Here is a 22282-nt window from a genome sequence, read left to right as displayed (position 1 = left end):
TATTATATATTTAAAATGTATTTATTATATTATTATATATTCAAAATGTATTTATTATATTATTATATATTTAAAATGTATTTATTATATTATTATATATTTAAAATGTATTTATTATATTATTATATATTTAAAATGTATTTATTTTATTATTATATATTTAAAATGTATTTATTATATTATTATATATTCAAAATGTGTTTATTATATTATTATATATTTAAAATGTATTTATTATATTATTATATATTTAAAATGTATTTATTTTGAACTGTTTTTATTTCTCCCAGTCGGAGCTAGTTTTTCTTCCCAGAGTTCCCTGTTGTCTTGAACTCACTGAAGTCAGAGATTCCCGAGTTCCCAGTTGCCTTGAACTCAATGAAGTCAGAGATTCCCGAGTTCCCAGTTGCCTTGAACTCACTGAAGTCAGAGATTCCCGAGTTCCCAGTTGCCTTGAACTCACTGAAGTCAGAGATTCCCGAGTTCCCTGTTGTCTTGAACTCACTGAAGTCAGAGATTCCCGAGTTCCCTGTTGTCTTGAACTCACTGAAGTCAGAGATTCCCGAGCCCCAGTTGCCTTGAACTCACTGAAGTCAGAGATTCCCGAGTTCCCTGTTGTCTTGAACTCACTGAAGTCAGAGATTCCCGAGTTCCCAGTTGCCTTGAACTCACTGAAGTCAGAGATTCCCGAGTTCCCAGTTGCCTTGAACTCACTGAAGTCAGAGATTCCCGAGTTCCCTGTTGTCTTGAACTCACTGAAGTCAGAGATTCCCGAGTTCCCTGTTGTCTTGAACTCACTGAAGTCAGAGATTCCCGAGCCCCAGTTGCCTTGAACTCACTGAAGTCAGAGATTCCCGAGTTCCCTGTTGTCTTGAACTCACTGAAGTCAGAGATTCCCGAGTTCCCAGTTGCCTTGAACTCACTGAAGTCAGAGATTTCGAGTTCCCTGTTGTCTTGAACTCACTGAAGTCAGAGATTCCCGAGTTCCCAGTTGTCTTGAACGCAGCATTACATTACATGGGACGTGCAAATTCGCCAGCATCATGCTCTCTCCCTCCTCTGTGTAAAGAAATCTAACTACAACCAACTACAGCGTACTCAAATTGTTCCCGGGAGGCAGGACAGACAGCAGACGGCTTTTCCTGTCATCGCTCGCGCAGAGAAGATGCATATCGTTCATTCTAGCGGCAGAGGAATCGACAGACGCGTGAATTGAAACTTTTAAATTAAAAAGTAGCCGAGTTCATTTAAAGTGGAAAAAGAGTAGGTGGCTGGAAATGGAAAACTGTGTGTGTGTGTGCACGCGCGCGCGCATGTGCTTGCGTGTGTTTGTAGGCTGGTGGTGTACGGGCAGTGATGCTGGTGAATTTGCACGGTGTGTTATAACTCTGTGTGTGTGTGTGTGTGTGTGTGTGCGCGTGTGTGTGTAGGCTGGCGGTACGGGGCGGTGTACGGGCGGTGGGGTGTGTTTCCAGGTGAGTGTGTTCAGCCGGTGGCCGCTCCAGACTTCCTGGTTCTCCCTGCTGAGAGGGCGGAGCCTCGTGACAGACACGGCCGTGTTGCCGCCTCCGCTGCAATCGCCGTGGCGATGGGCTCTACTGTCGCCGCCCATGAATTGGACCTCAACACAGAGGTACACACACACACACACACACACACACACACACACACACACACACACACACACACACACACACACACACACACAGTACATGCAGACATGCGTACATTCACTCTCTAATATTCTGTGTGTGTGTGTGTGTGTGTGTGTGTGTGTGTGTGTGTGTGTGTGTGTGTGTGTGTGTGTGTGTGTGTGTGTGTGTGTGTGTGTGTGTGTGTGTCAGGCTGTGGTAGGGTATGGTGACAGCAGTAGTCTCCATCTAGAGGGACTGCCTCTACAGGCCAGTCAGTACACCATGGAGGAGTTCTCCAGGAAGTACTACAGACGGGCTCAGAGACACAGGGACCAGCTGAAGACCAGGAAGGGGAAGGAGACCAGAGAACCAGCTGACATGGTTACATACTCTAAGGTGAGAAACACACAGCAACCGGTTGAGTTACACATCCCCTGTACTACAGACAACAGATACACATCCCCTGTGCTGTACTACAGACAACAGATACACATCCCCTGTGCTGTACTACAGACAACAGATACACATCCCCTGTAATACAGACAACAGATACACATCCCCTGTACTACAAACAACAGATACACATCCCCTGTGCTGTACTACAGACAACAGATACACATCCCCTGTAATACAGACAACAGATACACATCCCCTGTACTACAAACAACAGATACACATCCCCTGTGCTGTACTACAGACAACAGATACACATCCCTTGTAATACAGACAACAGATACAGCCTGGGTGTGTATTCTGAGTATTCAGTCTGGGTGTGTATTCTGAGTATGTATTCTGAGCATTCAGCCTGGGTGTGTATTCTGAGTATGTATTCTGAGTATTCAGCCTGGGTGTGTATCCTGAGTATTCAGCCTGGGTGTGTATTCTGAGTATGTATCCTGAGTATTCAGACTGGGTGTGTATTCTGAGTATGTATTCTGAGTATTCAGCCTGGGTGTGTATTCTGAGTATGTATTCTGAGTATTCAGACTGGGTGTGTATGCTGAGTATTCAGCCTGAGTATGTATTCTGAATATTCAGCCTGGGTGTGTATTCTGAGTATTCAGCCTGGGTGTGTATCCTGAGTATTCAGCCTGGGTGTGTATTCTGAGTATTCAGCCTGGGTGTGTATTCTGAGTATGTATCCTGAGTATTCAGCCTGGGTGTGTATCCTGAGTATGTATTCTGAGCATTCAGCCTGGGTGTGTATTCTGAGCATTCAGCCTGGGTGTGTATTCTGAGTATGTATCCTGAGTATTCAGCCTGGGTGTGTATTCTGAGTATTCAGCCTGGGTGTGTATTCTGAGTATGTATCTTGAGTATTCAGCCTGGGTGTGTATTCTGAGTATTCAGCCTGGGTGTGTATTCTGAGTATTCAGTCTGGGTGTGTATTCTGAGTATGTATTCTGAGCATTCAGCCTGGGTGTGTATTTCTGAGTATGTATTCTGAGTATTCAGCCTGGGTGTGTATCCTGAGTATTCAGCCTGGGTGTGTATTCTGAGTATGTATCCTGAGTATTCAGACTGGGTGTGTATTCTGAGTATGTGTGTTGAGTATTCAGACTGGGTGTGTATTCTGAGTATGTATCCTGAGTATTCAGACTGGGTGTGTATTCTGAGTATGTATCCTGAGTATTCAGACTGGGTGTGTATTCTGACTATGTATTCTGAGTATTCAGCCTGGGTGTGTATTCTGAGTATGTATTCTGAGTATTCAGACTGGGTGTGTATGCTGAGTATTCAGCCTGAGTATGTATTCTGAATATTCAGCCTGGGTGTGTATTCTGAGTATTCAGCCTGGGTGTGTATCCTGAGTATTCAGCCTGGGTGTGTATTCTGAGTATTCAGCCTGGGTGTGTATTCTGAGTATGTATCCTGAGTATTCAGCCTGGGTGTGTATGCTGAGTATTCAGCCTGAGTATGTATTCTGAATATTCAGCCTGGGTGTGTATTCTGAGTATTCAGCCTGGGTGTGTATCCTGAGTATTCAGCCTGGGTGTGTATTCTGAGTATTCAGCCTGGGTGTGTATTCTGAGTATGTATCCTGAGTATTCAGCCTGGGTGTGTATCCTGAGTATGTATTCTGAGCATTCAGCCTGGGTGTGTATTCTGAGCATTCAGCCTGGGTGTGTATTCTGAGTATGTATCCTGAGTATTCAGCCTGGGTGTGTATTCTGAGTATTCAGCCTGGGTGTGTATTCTGAGTATGTATCTTGAGTATTCAGCCTGGGTGTGTATTCTGAGTATTCAGCCTGGGTGTGTATTCTGAGTATTCAGTCTGGGTGTGTATTCTGAGTATGTATTCTGAGCATTCAGCCTGGGTGTGTATTTCTGAGTATGTATTCTGAGTATTCAGCCTGGGTGTGTATCCTGAGTATTCAGCCTGGGTGTGTATTCTGAGTATGTATCCTGAGTATTCAGACTGGGTGTGTATTCTGAGTATGTGTGTTGAGTATTCAGACTGGGTGTGTATTCTGAGTATGTATCCTGAGTATTCAGACTGGGTGTGTATTCTGAGTATGTATCCTGAGTATTCAGACTGGGTGTGTATTCTGAGTATGTATTCTGAGTATTCAGCCTGGGTGTGTATTCTGAGTATGTATTCTGAGTATTCAGACTGGGTGTGTATGCTGAGTATTCAGCCTGAGTATGTATTCTGAATATTCAGCCTGGGTGTGTATTCTGAGTATTCAGCCTGGGTGTGTATCCTGAGTATTCAGCCTGGGTGTGTATTCTGAGTATTCAGCCTGGGTGTGTATTCTGAGTATGTATCCTGAGTATTCAGCCTGGGTGTGTATCCTGAGTATGTATTCTGAGCATTCAGCCTGGGTGTGTATTCTGAGCATTCAGCCTGGGTGTGTATTCTGAGTATGTATCCTGAGTATTCAGCCTGGGTGTGTATTCTGAGTATTCAGCCTGGGTGTGTATTCTGAGTATGTATCTTGAGTATTCAGCCTGGGTGTGTATTCTGAGTATTCAGCCTGGGTGTGTATTCTGAGTATTCAGCCTGGGTGTGTATTCTGAGTATGTATTCTGAGCATTCAGCCTGGGTGTGTATTCTGAGTATTCAGCCTGGGTGTGTATTCTGAGTATGTATCCTGAGTATTCAGCCTGGGTGTGTATTCTGAGTATTCAGCCTGGGTGTGTATTCTGAGTATGTATCTTGAGTATTCAGCCTGGGTGTGTATTCTGAGTATTCAGCCTGGGTGTGTATTCTGAGCATTCAGCTTGGGTGTGTATTCTGAGTATGTATTCTGAGCATTCAGCCTGGGTGTGTATTCTGAGTATGTATTCTGAGCATTCAGCCTGGGTGTGTATTCTGAGTATGTATCTTGAGTATTCAGCCTGGATGTGTATTCTGAGTATGTATCCTGAGTATTCAGCCTGGGTGTGTATTCTGAGTATGTATCCTGAGTATTCAGCCTGAGTGTGTATTCTGAGTATTCAGCCTGGGTGTGTATTCTGAGCATTCAGCCTGGGTGTGTATTCTGAGCATTCAGCCTGGGTGTGTATTCTGAGCATTCAGCCTGGGTGTGTATCCTGAGTATTCAGCCTGGGTGTGTATTCTGAGTATTCATCCTGGGTGTGTATCCTGAGCATTCAGCCTGGGTGTGTATTCTGAGTATTCAGCCTGGGTGTGTATCCTGAGTATTCAGCCTGGGTGTGTATTCTGAGTATGTATCCTGAGTATTCAGCCTGGGTGTGTATTCTGAGTATTCAGCCTGGGTGTGTATCCTGAGTATTCAGCCTGGGTGTGTATTCTGAGTATGTATCCTGAGTATTCAGCCTGGGTGTGTATTCTGAGTATGTATTCTGAGCATTCAGCCTGGGTGTGTATTCTGAGTATGTGTGTTGAGTATTCAGCCTGGGTGTGTATTCTGAGTATGTATCCTGAGTATTCAGCCTGGGTGTGTATTCTGAGTATGTATTCTGAGTATTCAGCCTGGGTGTGTATTCTGAGTATTCAGCCTGGGTGTGTATCCTGAGTATTCAGCCTGGGTGTGTATTCTGAGTATGTATCCTGAGTATTCAGCCTGGGTGTGTATTCTGAGTATGTATCCTGAGTATTCAGCCTGGGTGTGTATTCTGAGTATGTATTCTGAGTATTCAGCCTGGGTGTGTATTCTGAGTATGTATTCTGAGTATTCAGCCTGGGTGTGTATTCTGAGTATGTATTCTGAGTATTCAGCCTGGGTGTGTATTCTGACTATGTATCCTGAGTATTCAGCCTGGGTGTGTATTCTGAGTATTCAGACTGGGTGTGTATCCTGAGTATTCAGCCTGGGTGTGTATTCTGAGCATTCAGCCTGGGTGTGTATTCTGAGTATTCAGCCTGGGTGTGTATTCTGAGCATTCAGCCTGGGTGTGTATCCTGAGTATGTATTCTGAGCATTCAGCCTGGGTGTGTATCCTGAGTATTCAGCCTGGGTGTGTATCCTGAGTATTCAGCCTGGGTGTGTATCCTGAGTATGTATTCTGAGCATTCAGCCTGGGTGTGTATTCTGAGTATTCAGCCTGGGTGTGTATTCTGAGTATTCAGCCTGGGTGTGTATTCTGAGCATTCAGCCTGGGTGTGTATCCTGAGTATGTATTCTGAGCATTCAGCCTGGGTGTGTATCCTGAGTATTCAGCCTGGGTGTGTATCCTGAGTATTCAGCCTGGGTGTGTATTCTGAGTATGTATCCTGAGTATTCAGCCTGGTTGTGTATTCTGAGTATGTATCCTGAGTATTCAGCCTGGGTGTGTATTCTGAGTATGTATCCTGAGTATTCAGCCTGAGTATGTATCCTGAGTATTCAGCCTGGGTGTGTATCCTGAGTATTCAGCCTGGGTGTGTATGCTGTGTGTTTGTTTCCCCAGTCCCCTCTCCAGGAGTCTCTGATAGACTTCACAGACAGCAACATGAACAAGGTGGCAGCTGACATCTCCCTGGGTAAGACAACCCTGTTCCCAGATGGAACCCTATTCCCTACACAGTACACTACTTTAGACCAGAGCTCTATAGAACCCTATTCCCTACACAGGACACTACTTTAGACCAGAGCTCTATAGAACCCTATTCCCTACACAGGACACTACTTTAGACCAGAGCTCTATAGAACCCTATTCCCTACACAGGACACTACTTTAGACTAGAGCTCTATAGAACCCTATTCCCTACACAGTACACTACTTTAGACCAGAGCTCTATAGAACCCTATTCCCCACACAGTACACTACTTTAGACCAGAGCTCTATAGAACCCTATTCCCTACACAGTACACTACTTTAGACCAGAGCTCTATAGAACCCTATTCCCCACACAGTACACTACTTTAGACCAGAGCTCTATAGAACCCTATTCCCTACACAGTACACTACTTTAGACCAGAGCTCTATAGAACCCTATTCCCTACACAGTACACTACTTTAGACCAGAGCTCTATAGAACCCTATTCCCTACACAGTACACTACTTTAGACCAGAGCTCTATAGAACCCTATTCCCTACACAGTACACTACTTTAGACCAGAGCTCTATAGAACCCTATTCCCTACACAGTACACTACTTTAGACCAGAGCTCTATAGAACCCTATTCCCTACACAGTACACTACTTTAGACCAGAGCTCTATAGAACCCTATTCCCTACACAGTACACTACTTTAGACCAGAGCTCTATAGAACCCTATTCCCTACACAGGACACTACTTTAGACCAGAGCTCTATAGAACCCTATTCCCTACACAGTACACTACTTTAGACCAGAGCTCTATAGAACCCTATTCCCTACACAGTACACTACTTTAGACCAGAGCTCTATAGAACCCTATTCCCTACACAGTACACTACTTTAGACCAGAGCTCTATAGAACCCTATTCCCTACACAGTACACTACTTTAGACCAGAGCTCTATAGAACCCTATTCCCTACACAGTACACTACTTTAGACCAGAGCTCTATAGAATCCTATTCCCTACACAGTACACTACTTTAGACCAGATCTCTATAGAACCCTATTCCTCACTACTTTAGACCAGAGCTCTATAGAACCCTATTCCCTACACAGGACACTACTTTAGACCAGAGCTCTATAGAACCCTATTCCCTACACAGTACACTACTTTAGACCAGAGCTCTATAGAACCCTATTCCCTACACAGTACACTACTTTAGACCAGAGCTCTATAGAACCCTATTCCCTACACAGGACACTACTTTAGACCAGAGCTCTATAGAACCCTATTCCCTACACAGTACACTACTTTAGACCAGAGCTCTATAGAACCCTATTCCCTACACAGTACACTACTTTAGACCAGAGCTCTATAGAACCCTATTCCCTACACAGTACACTACTTTAGACCAGAGCTCTATAGAACCCTATTCCCTACACAGTACACTACTTTAGACCAGAGCTCTATAGAATCCTATTCCCTACACAGTACACTACTTTAGACCAGAGCTCTATAGAACCCTATTCCCTACACAGTACACTACTTTAGACCAGAGCTCTATAGAACCCTATTCCCTACACAGTACACTACTTTAGACCAGAGCTCTATAGAACCCTATTCCTCACTACTTTAGACCAGAGCTCTATAGAACACTATTCCCTACACAGTACACTACTTTAGACCAGAGCTCTATAGAACCCTATTCCCTACACAGTACACTACTTTAGACCAGAGCTCTATAGAACCCTATTCCCTACACAGTACACTACTTTAGACCAGAGCTCTATAGAACCCTATTCCTCACTACTTTAGACCAGAGCTCTATAGAACCCTATTCCCTACACAGTACACTACTTTAGACCAGAGCTCTATAGAACCCTATTCCCTACACAGTACACTACTTTAGACCAGAGCTCTATAGAACCCTATTCCCTACACAGTACACTACTTTAGACCAGAGCTCTATAGAATCCTATTCCCTACACAGTACACTACTTTAGACCAGAGCTCTATAGAACCCTATTCCCTACACAGTACACTACTTTAGACCAGAGCTCTATGGAATCCTATTCCCTACACAGTACACTACTTTAGACCAGAGCTCTATAGAACCCTATTCCCTACACAGTACACTACTTTAGACCAGAGCTCTATAGAACCCTATTCCCTACACAGTACACTACTTTAGACCAGAGCTCTATAGAACCCTATTCCCTACACAGTACACTACTTTAGACCAGAGCTCTATAGAACCCTATTCCCTACACAGTACACTACTTTAGACCAGAGCTCTATAGAACCCTATTCCTCACTACTTTAGACCAGAGCTCTATAGAACCCTATTCCCTACACAGTACACTACTTTAGACCAGAGCTCTATAGAACCCTATTCCCTACACAGTACACTACTTTAGACCAGAGCTCTATAGAACCCTATTCCCTACACAGTACAATACTTTAGACCAGAGCTCTATAGAATCCTATTCCCTACACAGTACACTACTTTAGACCAGAGCTCTATAGAACCCTATTCCCTACACAGTACACTACTTTAGACCAGAGCTCTATAGAATCCTATTCCCTACACAGTACACTACTTTAGACCAGAGCTCTATAGAACCCTATTCCCTACACAGGACACTACTTTAGACTAGAGCTCTATAGAACCCTATTCCCTACACAGTACACTACTTTAGACCAGAGCTCTATAGAACCCTATTCCCTACACAGTACACTACTTTAGACCAGAGCTCTATAGAACCCTATTCCCTACACAGTACACTACTTTAGACCAGAGCTCTATAGAACCCTATTCCCTACACAGGACACTACTTTAGACCAGAGCTCTATAGAACCCTATTCCCTACACAGGACACTACTTTAGACCAGAGCTCTATAGAACCCTATTCCCTACACAGTACACTACTTTAGACCAGAGCTCTATAGAACCCTATTCCCCACACAGTACACTACTTTAGACCAGAGCTCTATAGAACCCTATTCCCCACACAGTACACTACTTTAGACCAGAGCTCTATAGAACCCTATTCCCCACACAGTACACTACTTTAGACCAGAGCTCTATAGAACCCTATTCCCTACACAGTACACTACTTTAGACCAGAGCTCTATAGAACCCTATTCCCCACACAGTACACTACTTTAGACCAGAGCTCTATAGAACCCTATTCCCTACACAGTACACTACTTTAGACCAGAGCTCTATAGAACCCTATTCCCTACACAGTACACTACTTTAGACCAGAGCTCTATAGAACCCTATTCCCTACACAGGTCACTACTTTAGACCAGAGCTCTATAGAACCCTATTCCCCACACAGTACACTACTTTAGACCAGAGCTCTATAGAACCCTATTCCCTACACAGTACACTACTTTAGACCAGAGCTCTATAGAACCCTATTCCCTACACAGTACACTACTTTAGACCAGAGCTCTATAGAACCCTATTCCTTACACAGTACACTACTTTAGACCAGAGCTCTATAGAACCCTATTCCTTACACAGTACACTACTTTAGACCAGAGCTCTATAGAACCCTATTCCCTACACAGTACACTACTTTAGACCAGAGCTCTATAGAACCCTATTCCCTACACAGGACACTACTTTAGACCAGCGCTCCAGAAGTGGACTATGTAGGGAACTGCGTACCATTTGGGACTTAACCAATGGCTTCTAATCAAATATACAGAACTAAAATATCAAACGCAACATGAAACAATTTCAATGATTTTATTGAGTTACAGTTCATATATGGAAATCAGTCCATTTAAATTAATTAATTAGGCCGTAATCTATGGATTTGACATGACTGGGAATACAGATATGCATCTGTTGGTCACAGACACCTTTAATAAAAAGGGAGGGGGGTGTGGATCAGAACCAGTCAGTATCTGGTGTGGATCAGAACCAGTCAGTATCTGGGGTGGATCAGAACCAGTCAGTATCTGGTGTGGATCAGAACCAGTCAGTATCTGGGGTGGATCAGAACCAGTCAGTATCTGGGGTGGATCAGAACCAGTCAGTATCTGGTGTGGATCAGAACCAGTCAGTATCTGGTGTGGATCAGAACCAGTCAGTATCTGGGGTGGATCAGAACCAGTCAGTATCTGGTGTGGATCAGAACCAGTCAGTATCTGGGGTGGATCAGAACCAGTCAGTATCTGGGGTGGATCAGAACCAGTCAGTATCTGGGGTGGATCAGAACCAGTCAGTATCTGGGGTGGATCAGAACCAGTCAGTATCTGGGGTGGATCAGAACCAGTCAGTATCTGGGGTGGATCAGAACCAGTCAGTATCTGGGGTGGATCAGAACCAGTCAGTATCTGGGGTGGATCAGAACCAGTCAGTATCTGGGGTGGATCAGAACCAGCCAGTATCTGGGGTGGATCAGAACCAGTCAGTATCTGGTGTGGATCAGAACCAGTCAGTATCTGGGGTGGATCAGAACCAGTCAGTATCTGGGGTGGATCAGAACCAGTCAGTATCTGGTGTGGATCAGAACCAGTCAGTATCTGGTGTGGATCAGAACCAGTCAGTATCTGGGGTGGATCAGAACCAGTCAGTATCTGGGGTGGATCAGAACCAGTCAGTATCTGGGGTGGATCAGAACCAGTCAGTATCTGGGGTGGATCAGAACCAGTCAGTATCTGGGGTGGATCAGAACCAGTCAGTATCTGGGTGGATCAGAACCAGTCAGTATCTGATGTGGATCAGAACCAGTCAGTATTTGGTGTGGATCAGAACCAGTCAGTATCTGGTGTGGATCAGAAAACCAGTCAGTATCTGGTGTGGATCAGAACCAGTCAGTATCTGGGGTGGATCAGAACCAGTCAGTATCTGGTGTGGATCAGAACCAGTCAGTATCTGGTGTGGATCAGAACCAGTCAGTATCTGGTGTGGATCAGAACCAGTCAGTATCTGGTGTGGATCAGAACCAGTCAGTATCTGGGGTGGATCAGAACCTGTCAGTATCTGGTGTGGATCAGAACCAGTCAGTATCTGGGGTGGATCAGAACCAGTCAGTATCTGGGGTGGATCAGAACCAGTCATTATCTGGTGTGGATCAGAACCAGTCAGTATCTGGGGTGGATCACCCCGGTGAGGGTCGAACTGCAGTCAGGTGGAGACCCTGGTGAGGGTCGAACTGCAGTCAGGTCCAGACCCTGGTGAGGGTCGAACTGCAGTCAGGTCCAGACCCTGGTGAGGGTCGAACTGCAGTCAGGTGGAGACCCTGGTGAGGGTCGAACTGCAGTCAGGTCCAGACCCTGGTGAGGGTCGAACTGCAGTCAGGTCCAGACCCTGGTGAGGGTCGAACTGCAGTCAGGTCCAGACCCTGGTGAGGGTCGAACTGCAGTCAGGTCCAGACCCTGGTGAGGGTCGAACTGTAGTCAGGTGGAGACCCCGGTGAGGGTTGAACTGCAGTCAGGTCCAGACCCCGGTGAGGGTCGAACTGCAGTCAGGTCCAGACCCTGGTGAGGGTCGAACTGTAGTCAGGTCCAGACCCCGGTGAGGGTCGAACTGCAGTCAGGTCCAGACCCTGGTGAGGGTTGAACTGCAGTCAGGTCCAGACCCTGGTGAGGGTCGAACTGCAGTCAGGTCCAGACCCTGGTGAGGGTCGAACTGCAGTCAGGTCCAGGCCCTGGTGAGGGTCGAACTGCAGTAAGGTCCAGACCCTGGTGAGGGTCGAACTGCAGTCAGGTCCAGACCCTGGTGAGGGTCGAACTGCAGTCAGGTCCAGACCCTGGTGAGGGTCGAACTGCAGTCAGGTCCAGACCCTGGTGAGGGTCGAACTGCAGTCAGGTGGAGACCCTGGTGAGGGTCGAACTGCAGTCAGGTCCAGACCCTGGTGAGGGTCGAACTGCAGTCAGGTCCAGACCCTGGTGAGGGTCGAACTGCAGTCAGGTCCAGACCCTGGTGAGGGTCGAACTGCAGTCAGGTGGAGACCTCGGTGAGGGTCGAACTGCAGTCAGGTCCAGACCCTGGTGAGGGTTGAACTGCAGTCAGGTCCAGACCCTGGTGAGGGTCGAACTGCAGTCAGGTCCAGACCCTGGTGAGGGTTGAACTGCAGTCAGGTCCAGACCCTGGTGAGGGTCGAACTGCAGTCAGGTCCAGACCCTGGTAAGGGTCGAACTGCAGTCAGGTCCAGACCCTGGTGAGGGTCGAACTGCAGTAAGGTCCAGACCCTGGTGAGGGTCGAACTGCAGTCAGGTCCAGACCCTGGTGAGGGTCGAACAGCAGTCAGGTCCAGACCCTGGTGAGGGTCGAACTGCAGTCAGGTGGAGACCCTGGTGAGGGTCGAACTGCAGTCAGGTGGAGACCCTGGTGAGGGTCAAACTGCAGTCAGGTCCAGACCCTGGTGAGGGTCGAACTGCAGTCAGGTCAAGACCCTGGTGAGGGTCGAACTGCAGTCAGGTCCAGACCCTGGTGAGGGTCGAACTGCAGTCAGGTCGTGACCCCGGTGAGGGTCGAACTACAGTCAGGTCCAGACCCTGGTGAGGGTCGAACTGCAGTCAGGTCCAGACCCTGGTGAGGGTCGAACTGCAGTCAGGTCAAGACCCTGGTGAGGGTCGAACTGCAGTCAGGTCCAGACCCTGGTGAGGGTCGAACTGCAGTCAGGTCCAGACCCTGGTGAGGGTCGAACTGTAGTCAGGTCAAGACCCTGGTGAGGGTCGAACTGCAGTCAGGTGGAGACCCTGGTGAGGGTCGAACTGCAGTCAGGTCCAGACCCTGGTGAGGGTCAAACTGCAGTCAGGTGGAGACCCTGGTGAGGGTCGAACTGCAGTCAGGTTGTGACCCTGGTGAGGGTCGAACTGCAGTCAGGTCCAGACCCTGGTGAGGGTCGAACTGCAGTCAGGTCGTGACCCTGGTGAGGGTCGAACTGCAGTCAGGTCCAGACCCTGGTGAGGGTCGAACTGTAGTCAGGTGGAGACCCTGGTGAGGGTTGAACCGCAGTCAGGTCGTGACCCTGGTGAGGGTTGAACTGCAGTCAGGTCCAGACCCCGGTGAGGGTCGAACTGCAGTCAGGTGGAGACCCCGGTGAGGGTCGAACTGCAGTCAGGTCAAGACCCTGGTGAGGGTTGAACTGCAGTCAGGTCCAGACCCTGGTGAGGGTCGAACTGCAGTCAGGTCCAGACCCTGGTGAGGGTTGAACTGCAGTCAGGTCCAGACCCTGGTGAGGGTCGAACTGCAGTCAGGTCCAGACCCTGGTGAGGGTCGAACTGCAGTCAGGTCCAGACCCTGGTGAGGGTCGAACTGCAGTCAGGTCCAGACCCTGGTGAGGGTCGAACTGTAGTCAGGTCAAGACCCTGGTGAGGGTCGAACTGCAGTCAGGTGGAGACCCTGGTGAGGGTCGAACTGCAGTCAGGTGGAGACCCTGGTGAGGGTCGAACTGTAGTCAGGTCCAGACCCTGGTGAGGGTCAAACTGCAGTCAGGTGGAGACCCTGGTGAGGGTCGAACTGCAGTCAGGTTGTGACCCTGGTGAGGGTCGAACTGCAGTCAGGTCCAGACCCTGGTGAGGGTCGAACTGCAGTCAGGTCGTGACCCTGGTGAGGGTCGAACTGCAGTCAGGTCCAGACCCTGGTGAGGGTCGAACTGTAGTCAGGTGGAGACCCCGGTGAGGGTCGAACTGCAGTCAGGTGGAGACCCTGGTGAGGGTCGAACTGCAGTCAGGTCCAGACCCTGGTGAGGGTCGAACTGCAGTCAGGTCCAGACCCTGGTGAGGGTCGAACTGCAGTCAGGTGGAGACCCCGGTGAGGGTCGAACTGCAGTCAGGTCCAGACCCCGGTGAGGGTTGAACTGCAGTCAGGTCCAGACCCTGGTGAGGGTCGAACTGCAGTCAGGTCCAGACCCTGGTGAGGGTCGAACTGCAGTCAGGTCCAGACCCTGGTGAGGGTCGAACTGCAGTCAGGTCCAGACCCTGGTGAGGGTCGAACTGCAGTCAGGTCCAGACCCTGGTGAGGGTCGAACTGCAGTCAGGTCCAGACCCTGGTGAGGGTCGAACTGCAGTCAGGTGGAGACCCTGGTGAGGGTCGAACTGCAGTCAGGTCCAGACCCTGGTGAGGGTCGAACTGCAGTCAGGTCCAGACCCTGGTGAGGGTCGAACTGCAGTCAGGTCCAGACCCTGGTGAGGGTCGAACTGGTCAGGTCAAGACCCTGGTGAGGGTCGAACTGTGCAGTCAGGTCCAGACCCTGGTGAGGGTCGAACTGCAGTCAGGTCCAGACCCTGGTGAGGGTCGAACTGCAGTCAGGTCCAGACCCTGGTGAGGGTCGAACTGCAGTCAGGTCAGACCCTGGTGAGGGTGGTGAGGGTCGAACTGCAGTCAGGTCGTGACCCTGGTGAGGGTCGAACTGCAGTCAGGTCCAGACCCTGGTGAGGTTCGAACTGCAGTCAGGTCCAGACCCTGGTGAGGGTCGAACTGCAGTCAGGTCCAGACCCTGGTGAGGGTCGAACTGCAGTCAGGTCAAGACCCTGGTGAGGGTCGAACTGCAGTCAGGTCGTGACCCCGGTGAGGGTCGAACTGCAGTCAGGTCAAGACCCTGGTGAGGGTCGAACTGCAGTCAGGTGGAGACCCTGGTGAGGGTCGAACTGCAGTCAGGTCCAGACCCTGGTGAGGGTCGAACTGCAGTCAGGTCGTGACCCCGGTGAGGGTCGAACTACAGTCAGGTCCAGACCCTGGTGAGGGTCGAACTTCAGTCAGGTCCAGACCCTGGTGAGGGTCGAACTGCAGTCAGGTCAAGACCCTGGTGAGGGTCGAACTGCAGTCAGGTCCAGACCCTGGTGAGGGTCGAACTGCAGTCAGGTCCAGACCCTGGTGAGGGTCGAACTGCAGTCAGGTCAAGACCCTGGTGAGGGTCGAACTGCAGTCAGGTGGAGACCCTGGTGAGGGTCGAACTGCAGTCAGGTCGTGACCCTGGTGAGGGTCGAACTGCAGTCAGGTCGTGACCCTGGTGAGGGTCGAACTGCAGTCAGGTCGAGACCCTGGTGAGGGTCGAACTGCAGTCAGGTCGTGACCCTGGTGAGGGTAACGAGCACACAGATGACCTTCCCTGAGATGATTTCTGGACGTATGTGCAGAAATTCTTGGGTTGTCAAACCTACTGTCCAGGTGGCCGGTCTCAGACGATCCCACAGGTGAAGAAGCCGGATGTGGAGGTCTGGCGTGGTTGTCATGGAACATGTCATGTGACTGTCTGCTTGTTTCTGCTCTTTAACCTGTAACCTCTCACCTTCTTCACTCTGCAGCTGTGATGAAGTTCATGGGAGACTACCCTCTGAAGGGACAGACAGAACAGGACCTGGTCTCAACGATCCTAAAGGTACACACTCACTCACTCACACACTCACTCACTCACACACTCACTCACTCACACACTCATTCACTCACACACATGGGAGACTACCCTCTGAAGGGACAGACAGAACAGGACCTGGTCTCAACGATCCTAAAGGTACACACTCACTCACTCACTCACTCACTCACTCACTCACTCACTCACTCACGCACTCACACATTCACTCACACACACATTCACTCACTCACACATTCACTCACACACACATTCACTCACTCACACATTCACTCACTCACTCACACACTCACACCCTCACTCACACACTCACTCACGCACTCACACATTCACTCACTCACTCACACATTCACTCACTCACTCACACACTCACACACTCACTCACACACTCACTCACACATTCACTCACTCACTCACTCACTCACTCACTCACTCACTCACTCACTCACTCACACACACACACACACACACACACACACACACACACACACACACACACACACACACACACACACACACACACACACACACACACACACACACACACACACACACACATACGCTCGCTCAGTGGGGAGTATGGTCTGATGAAAGACGAAGTCTACTGTGTCTGTGTGTGTGTCTCTAGCTCAGTGAGGAGTATGGTCTGATGAAGTCTACTGTGTCTGTGTGTCTCTAGCTCAGTGAGGAGTATGGTCTGATGAAGTCTACTGTGTCTGTGTGTCTCTAGCTCAGTGAGGAGTATGGTCTGATGAAAGATGAAGTCTACTGTGTCTGTGTGTGTGTCTCTAGCTCAGTGAGGAGGAGTATGGTCTGATGAAAGATGAAGTCTACTGTGTCTGTGTGTCTCTAGCTCAGTGAGGAGTATGGTCTGATGAAAGATGAAGTCTACTGTGTCTGTGTGTGTGTCTCTAGCTCAGTGAGGAGGAGTATGGTCTGATGAAAGATGAAGTCTACTGTGTCTGTGTGTCTCTAGCTCAGTGAGGAGTATGGTCTGATGAAGTCTACTGTGTCTGTGTGTCTCTAGCTCAGTGAGGAGTATGGTCTGATGAAAGATGAAGTCTACTGTGTCTGTGTGTCTCTAGCTCAGTGAGGAGGAGTATGGTCTGATGAAAGATGAAGTCTACTGTGTCTGTGTGTCTCTAGCTCAGTGAGGAGGAGTATGGTCTGATGAAAGATGAAGTCTACTGTGTCTGTGTGTCTCTAGCTCAGTGAGGAGGAGTATGGTCTGATGAAAGATGAAGTCAACTGTCTGTGTGTCTCTAGCTCAGTGGGGAGTATGGTCTGATGAAAGATGAAGTCTACTGCCAGGTGATGAAGCAGGTCACAGGAAACACCAGCTCCAAAACGTAAGAACCCTAACATTGACCTCTAACCTCTAACCTTGACCTCTAACCTCTAGGGACAGTTGTCAGAGAGGCTGGAGGCTACTCTACATCCTGACTGTTATAGGGTTAGTGTATATCTGACCTCTGACCTCTGGGACAGTTGTCAGAGAGGCTGGAGGCTACTCTACATCCTGACTGTTATAGGGTTAGTGTATATCTGACCTCTGACCTCTAGGGACAGTTGTCAGAGAGGCTGGAGGCTACTCTACATCCTGACTGTTATAGGGTTAGTGTATATCTGACCTCTGACCTCTAGGGACAGTTGTCAGAGAGGCTGGAGGCCACTCTACATCCTGACTGTTATAGGGTTAGTGTATATCTGACCTCTGACCTCTGGGACAGTTGTCAGAGAGGCTGGAGGCCACTCTACATCCTGACTGTTATAGGGTTAGTGTATATCTGACCTCTGACCTCTAGGGACAGTTGTCAGAGAGGCTGGAGGCTACTCTACATCCTGACTGTTATAGGGTTAGTGTATATCTGACCTCTGACCTCTAACCTCTAGGGACAGTTGTCAGAGAGGCTGGAGGCTACTCTACACCCTGACTGTTATAGGGTTAGTGTATATCTGACCTCTGACCTCTAACCTCTAGGGACAGTTGTCAGAGAGGCTGGAGGCTACTCTACATCCTGACTGTTATAGGGTTAGTGTATATCTGACCTCTGACCTCTAACCTCTAGGGACAGTTGTCAGAGAGGCTGGAGGCTACTCTACATCCTGACTGTAATAGGGTTAGTGTATATCTGACCTCTAACCTCTAGGGACAGTTGTCAGAGAGGCTGGAGGCCACTCTACACCCTGACTGTTATAGGGTTAGTGTATATCTGACCTCTGACCTCTAACCTCTAGGGACAGTTGTCAGAGAGGCTGGAGGCTACTCTACATCCTGACTGCGTTCCATCGCTGTTCTGAGGTCCTGAAGCCCTTCCTGTTAACGTTCCTGTTGGACGCCTGCTCTGGTCCTGGAGTCCACTACCAAGGTACCCTAACTATATCTATAACCCTCCCTACCAGTCAGGATGTCTGTTATACCTGTCTGTCTGTCTGCTCTAGTCCTGTAGTCCACTACCAAGGTACCCTAACTATATCTATAACCCTCCCTACCAGTCAGGATGTCTGTTATACCTGTCTGTCTGTCTGCTCTGGTCCTGGAGTCCACTACCAAGGTACCCTAACTATATCTATAACCCTCCCTACCAGTCAGGATGTCTGTTATACCTGTCTGTCTGTCTGCTCTAGTCCTGGAGTCCACTACCAAGGTACCCTAACTATATCTATAACCCTCCCTACCAGTCAGGATGTCTGTTATACCTGTCTGTCTGTCTGCTCTGGTCCTGTAGTCCACTACCAAGGTACCCTAACTATATCTATAACCCTCCCTACCAGTCAGGATGTCTGTTATACCTGTCTGTCTGCTCTGGTCCTGGAGTCCACTACCAAGGTACCCTAACTATATCTATAACCCTCCCTACCAGTCAGGATGTCTGTTATACCTGTCTGTCTGCTCTAGTCCTGTAGTCCACTACCAAGGTACCCTAACTATATCTATAACCCTCCCTACCAGTCAGGATGTCTGTTATACCTGTCTGTCTGCTCTAGTCCTGTAGTCCACTACCAAGGTACCCTAACTATATCTATAACCCTCCCTACCAGTCAGGATGTCTGTTATACCTGTCTGTCTGCTCTAGTCCTGTAGTCCACTACCAAGGTACCCTAACTATATCTATAACCCTCCCTACCAGTCAGGATGTCTGTTATACCTGTCTGTCTGCTCTAGTCCTGTAGTCCACTACCAAGGTACCCTAACTATATCTATAACCCTCCCTACCAGTCAGGATGTCTGTTATACCTGTCTGTCTGTCTGCTCTGGTCCTGGAGTCCACTACCAAGGTACCCTAACTATATCTATAACCCTCCCTACCAGTCAGGATGTCTGTTATACCTGTCTGTCTGTCTGCTCTAGTCCTGTAGTCCACTACCAAGGTACCCTAACTATATCTATAACCCTCCCTACCAGTCAGGATGTCTGTTATACCTGTCTGTCTGTCTGCTCTGGTCCTGTAGTCCACTACCAAGGTACCCTAACTATATCTATAACCCTCCCTACCAGTCAGGATGTCTGTTATACCTGTCTGTCTGTCTGCTCTAGTCCTGGAGTCCACTACCAAGGTACCCTAACTATATCTATAACCCTCCCTACCAGTCAGGATGTCTGTTATACCTGTCTGTCTGCTCTAGTCCTGTAGTCCACTACCAAGGTACCCTAACTATATCTATAACCCTCCCTACCAGTCAGGATGTCTGTTATACCTGTCTGTCTGTCTGCTCTAGTCCTGGAGTCCACTACCAAGGTACCCTAACTATATCTATAACCCTCCCTACCAGTCAGGATGTCTGTTATACCTGTCTGTCTGCTCTGGTCCTGGAGTCCACTACCAAGGTACCCTAACTATATCTATAACCCTCCCTACCAGTCAGGATGTCTGTTATACCTGTCTGTCTGTCTGCTCTGGTCCTGGAGTCCACTACCAAGGTACCCTAACTATATCTATAACCCTCCCTACCAGTCAGGATGTCTGTTATACCTGTCTGTCTGTCTGCTCTGGTCCTGGAGTCCACTACCAAGGTACCCTAACTATATCTATAACCCTCCCTACCAGTCAGGATGTCTGTTATACCTGTCTGTCTGCTCTAGTCCTGTAGTCCACTACCAAGGTACCCTAACTATATCTATAACCCTCCCTACCAGTCAGGATGTCTGTTATACCTGTCTGTCTGCTCTAGTCCTGTAGTCCACTACCAAGGTACCCTAACTATATCTATAACCCTCCCTACCAGTCAGGATGTCTGTTATACCTGTCTGTCTGCTCTAGTCCTGTAGTCCACTACCAAGGTACCCTAACTATATCTATAACCCTCCCTACCAGTCAGGATGTCTGTTATACCTGTCTGTCTGTCTGCTCTGGTCCTGTAGTCCACTACCAAGGTACCCTAACTATATCTATAACCCTCCCTACCAGTCAGGATGTCTGTTATACCTGTCTGTCTGCTCTGGTCCTGTAGTCCACTACCAAGGTACCCTAACTATATCTATAACCCTCCCTACCAGTCAGGATGTCTGTTATACCTGTCTGTCTGTCTGCTCTGGTCCTGTAGTCCACTACCAAGGTACCCTAACTATATCTATAACCCTCCCTACCAGTCAGGATGTCTGTTATACCTGTCTGTCTGCTCTAGTCCTGTAGTCCACTACCAAGGTACCCTAACTATATCTATAACCCTCCCTACCAGTCAGGATGTCTGTTATACCTGTCTGTCTGTCTGCTCTAGTCCTGGAGTCCACTACCAAGGTACCCTAACTATATCTATAACCCTCCCTACCAGTCAGGATGTCTGTTATACCTGTCTGTCTGTCTGCTCTGGTCCTGGAGTCCACTACCAAGGTACCCTAACTATATCTATAACCCTCCCTACCAGTCAGGATGTCTGTTATACCTGTCTGTCTGTCTGCTCTAGTCCTGGAGTCCACTACCAAGGTACCCTAACTATATCTATAACCCTCCCTACCAGTCAGGATGTCTGTTATACCTGTCTGTCTGCTCTGGTCCTGGAGTCCACTACCAAGGTACCCTAACTATATCTATAACCCTCCCTACCAGTCAGGATGTCTGTTATACCTGTCTGTCTGCTCTAGTCCTGGAGTCCACTACCAAGGTACCCTAACTATATCTATAACCCTCCCTACCAGTCAGGATGTCTGTTATACCTGTCTGTCTGCTCTGGTCCTGGAGTCCACTACCAAGGTACCCTAACTATATCTATAACCCTCCCTACCAGTCAGGATGTCTGTTATACCTGTCTGTCTGCTCTAGTCCTGGAGTCCACTACCAAGGTACCCTAACTATATCTATAACCCTCCCTACCAGTCAGGATGTCTGTTATACCTGTCTGTCTGCTCTGGTCCTGGAGTCCACTACCAAGGTACCCTAACTATATCTATAACCCTCCCTACCAGTCAGGATGTCTGTTATACCTGTCTGTCTGTCTGCTCTGGTCCTGTAGTCCACTACCAAGGTACCCTAACTATATCTATAACCCTCCCTACCAGTCAGGATGTCTGTTATACCTGTCTGTCTGCTCTAGTCCTGTAGTCCACTACCAAGGTACCCTAACTATATCTATAACCCTCCCTACCAGTCAGGATGTCTGTTATACCTGTCTGTCTGCTCTGGTCCTGTAGTCCACTACCAAGGCACCCTAACTATATCTATAACCCTCCCTACCAGTCAGGATGTCTGTTATACCTGTCTGTCTGCTCTGGTCCTGGAGTCCACTACCAAGGTACCCTAACTATATCTATAACCCTCCCTACCAGTCAGGATGTCTGTTATACCTGTCTGTCTGCTCTGGTCCTGGAGTCCACTACCAAGGTACCCTAACTATATCTATAACCCTCCCTACCAGTCAGGATGTCTGTTATACCTGTCTGTCTGTCTGCTCTGGTCCTGGAGTCCACTACCAAGGTACCCTAACTATATCTATAACCCTCCCTACCAGTCAGGATGTCTGTTATACCTGTCTGTCTGTCTGCTCTGGTCCTGGAGTCCACTACCAAGGTACCCTAACTATATCTATAACCCTCCCTACCAGTCAGGATGTCTGTTATACCTGTCTGTCTGCTCTAGTCCTGTAGTCCACTACCAAGGTACCCTAACTATATCTATAACCCTCCCTACCAGTCAGGATGTCTGTTATACCTGTCTGTCTGTCTGCTCTAGTCCTGTAGTCCACTACCAAGGTACCCTAACTATATCTATAACCCTCCCTACCAGTCAGGATGTCTGTTATACCTGTCTGTCTGCTCTAGTCCTGTAGTCCACTACCAAGGTACCCTAACTATATCTATAACCCTCCCTACCAGTCAGGATGTCTGTTATACCTGTCTGTCTGTCTGCTCTAGTCCTGTAGTCCACTACCAAGGTACCCTAAC

General features: G+C 48.4%; 1 protein-coding gene across 1 annotated transcript in view; it reads left to right on the top strand.

The window, feature by feature from the left end:
* myo15aa (myosin XVAa) overlaps positions 1-22282 on the top strand; it is a 213306-nt gene that overhangs the window by 155303 nt on the left and 35721 nt on the right. The window contains exons 36-41 of the mRNA XM_052504244.1: positions 1431-1633; positions 1845-2030; positions 6492-6564; positions 15839-15912; positions 17170-17252; positions 18142-18272. Coding sequence (XP_052360204.1) covers positions 1431-1633; positions 1845-2030; positions 6492-6564; positions 15839-15912; positions 17170-17252; positions 18142-18272 — 750 coding nt within the window. The remainder of the gene's footprint in view (positions 1-1430; positions 1634-1844; positions 2031-6491; positions 6565-15838; positions 15913-17169; positions 17253-18141; positions 18273-22282) is intronic.

This window comes from Oncorhynchus keta, unplaced genomic scaffold (assembly GCF_023373465.1).
Source record: "Oncorhynchus keta strain PuntledgeMale-10-30-2019 unplaced genomic scaffold, Oket_V2 Un_contig_1896_pilon_pilon, whole genome shotgun sequence".
In the NCBI taxonomy this organism is placed as follows: Eukaryota; Metazoa; Chordata; class Actinopteri; order Salmoniformes; family Salmonidae; genus Oncorhynchus; species Oncorhynchus keta.
This window is presented reverse-complemented; position numbering and strand designations above follow the sequence as displayed.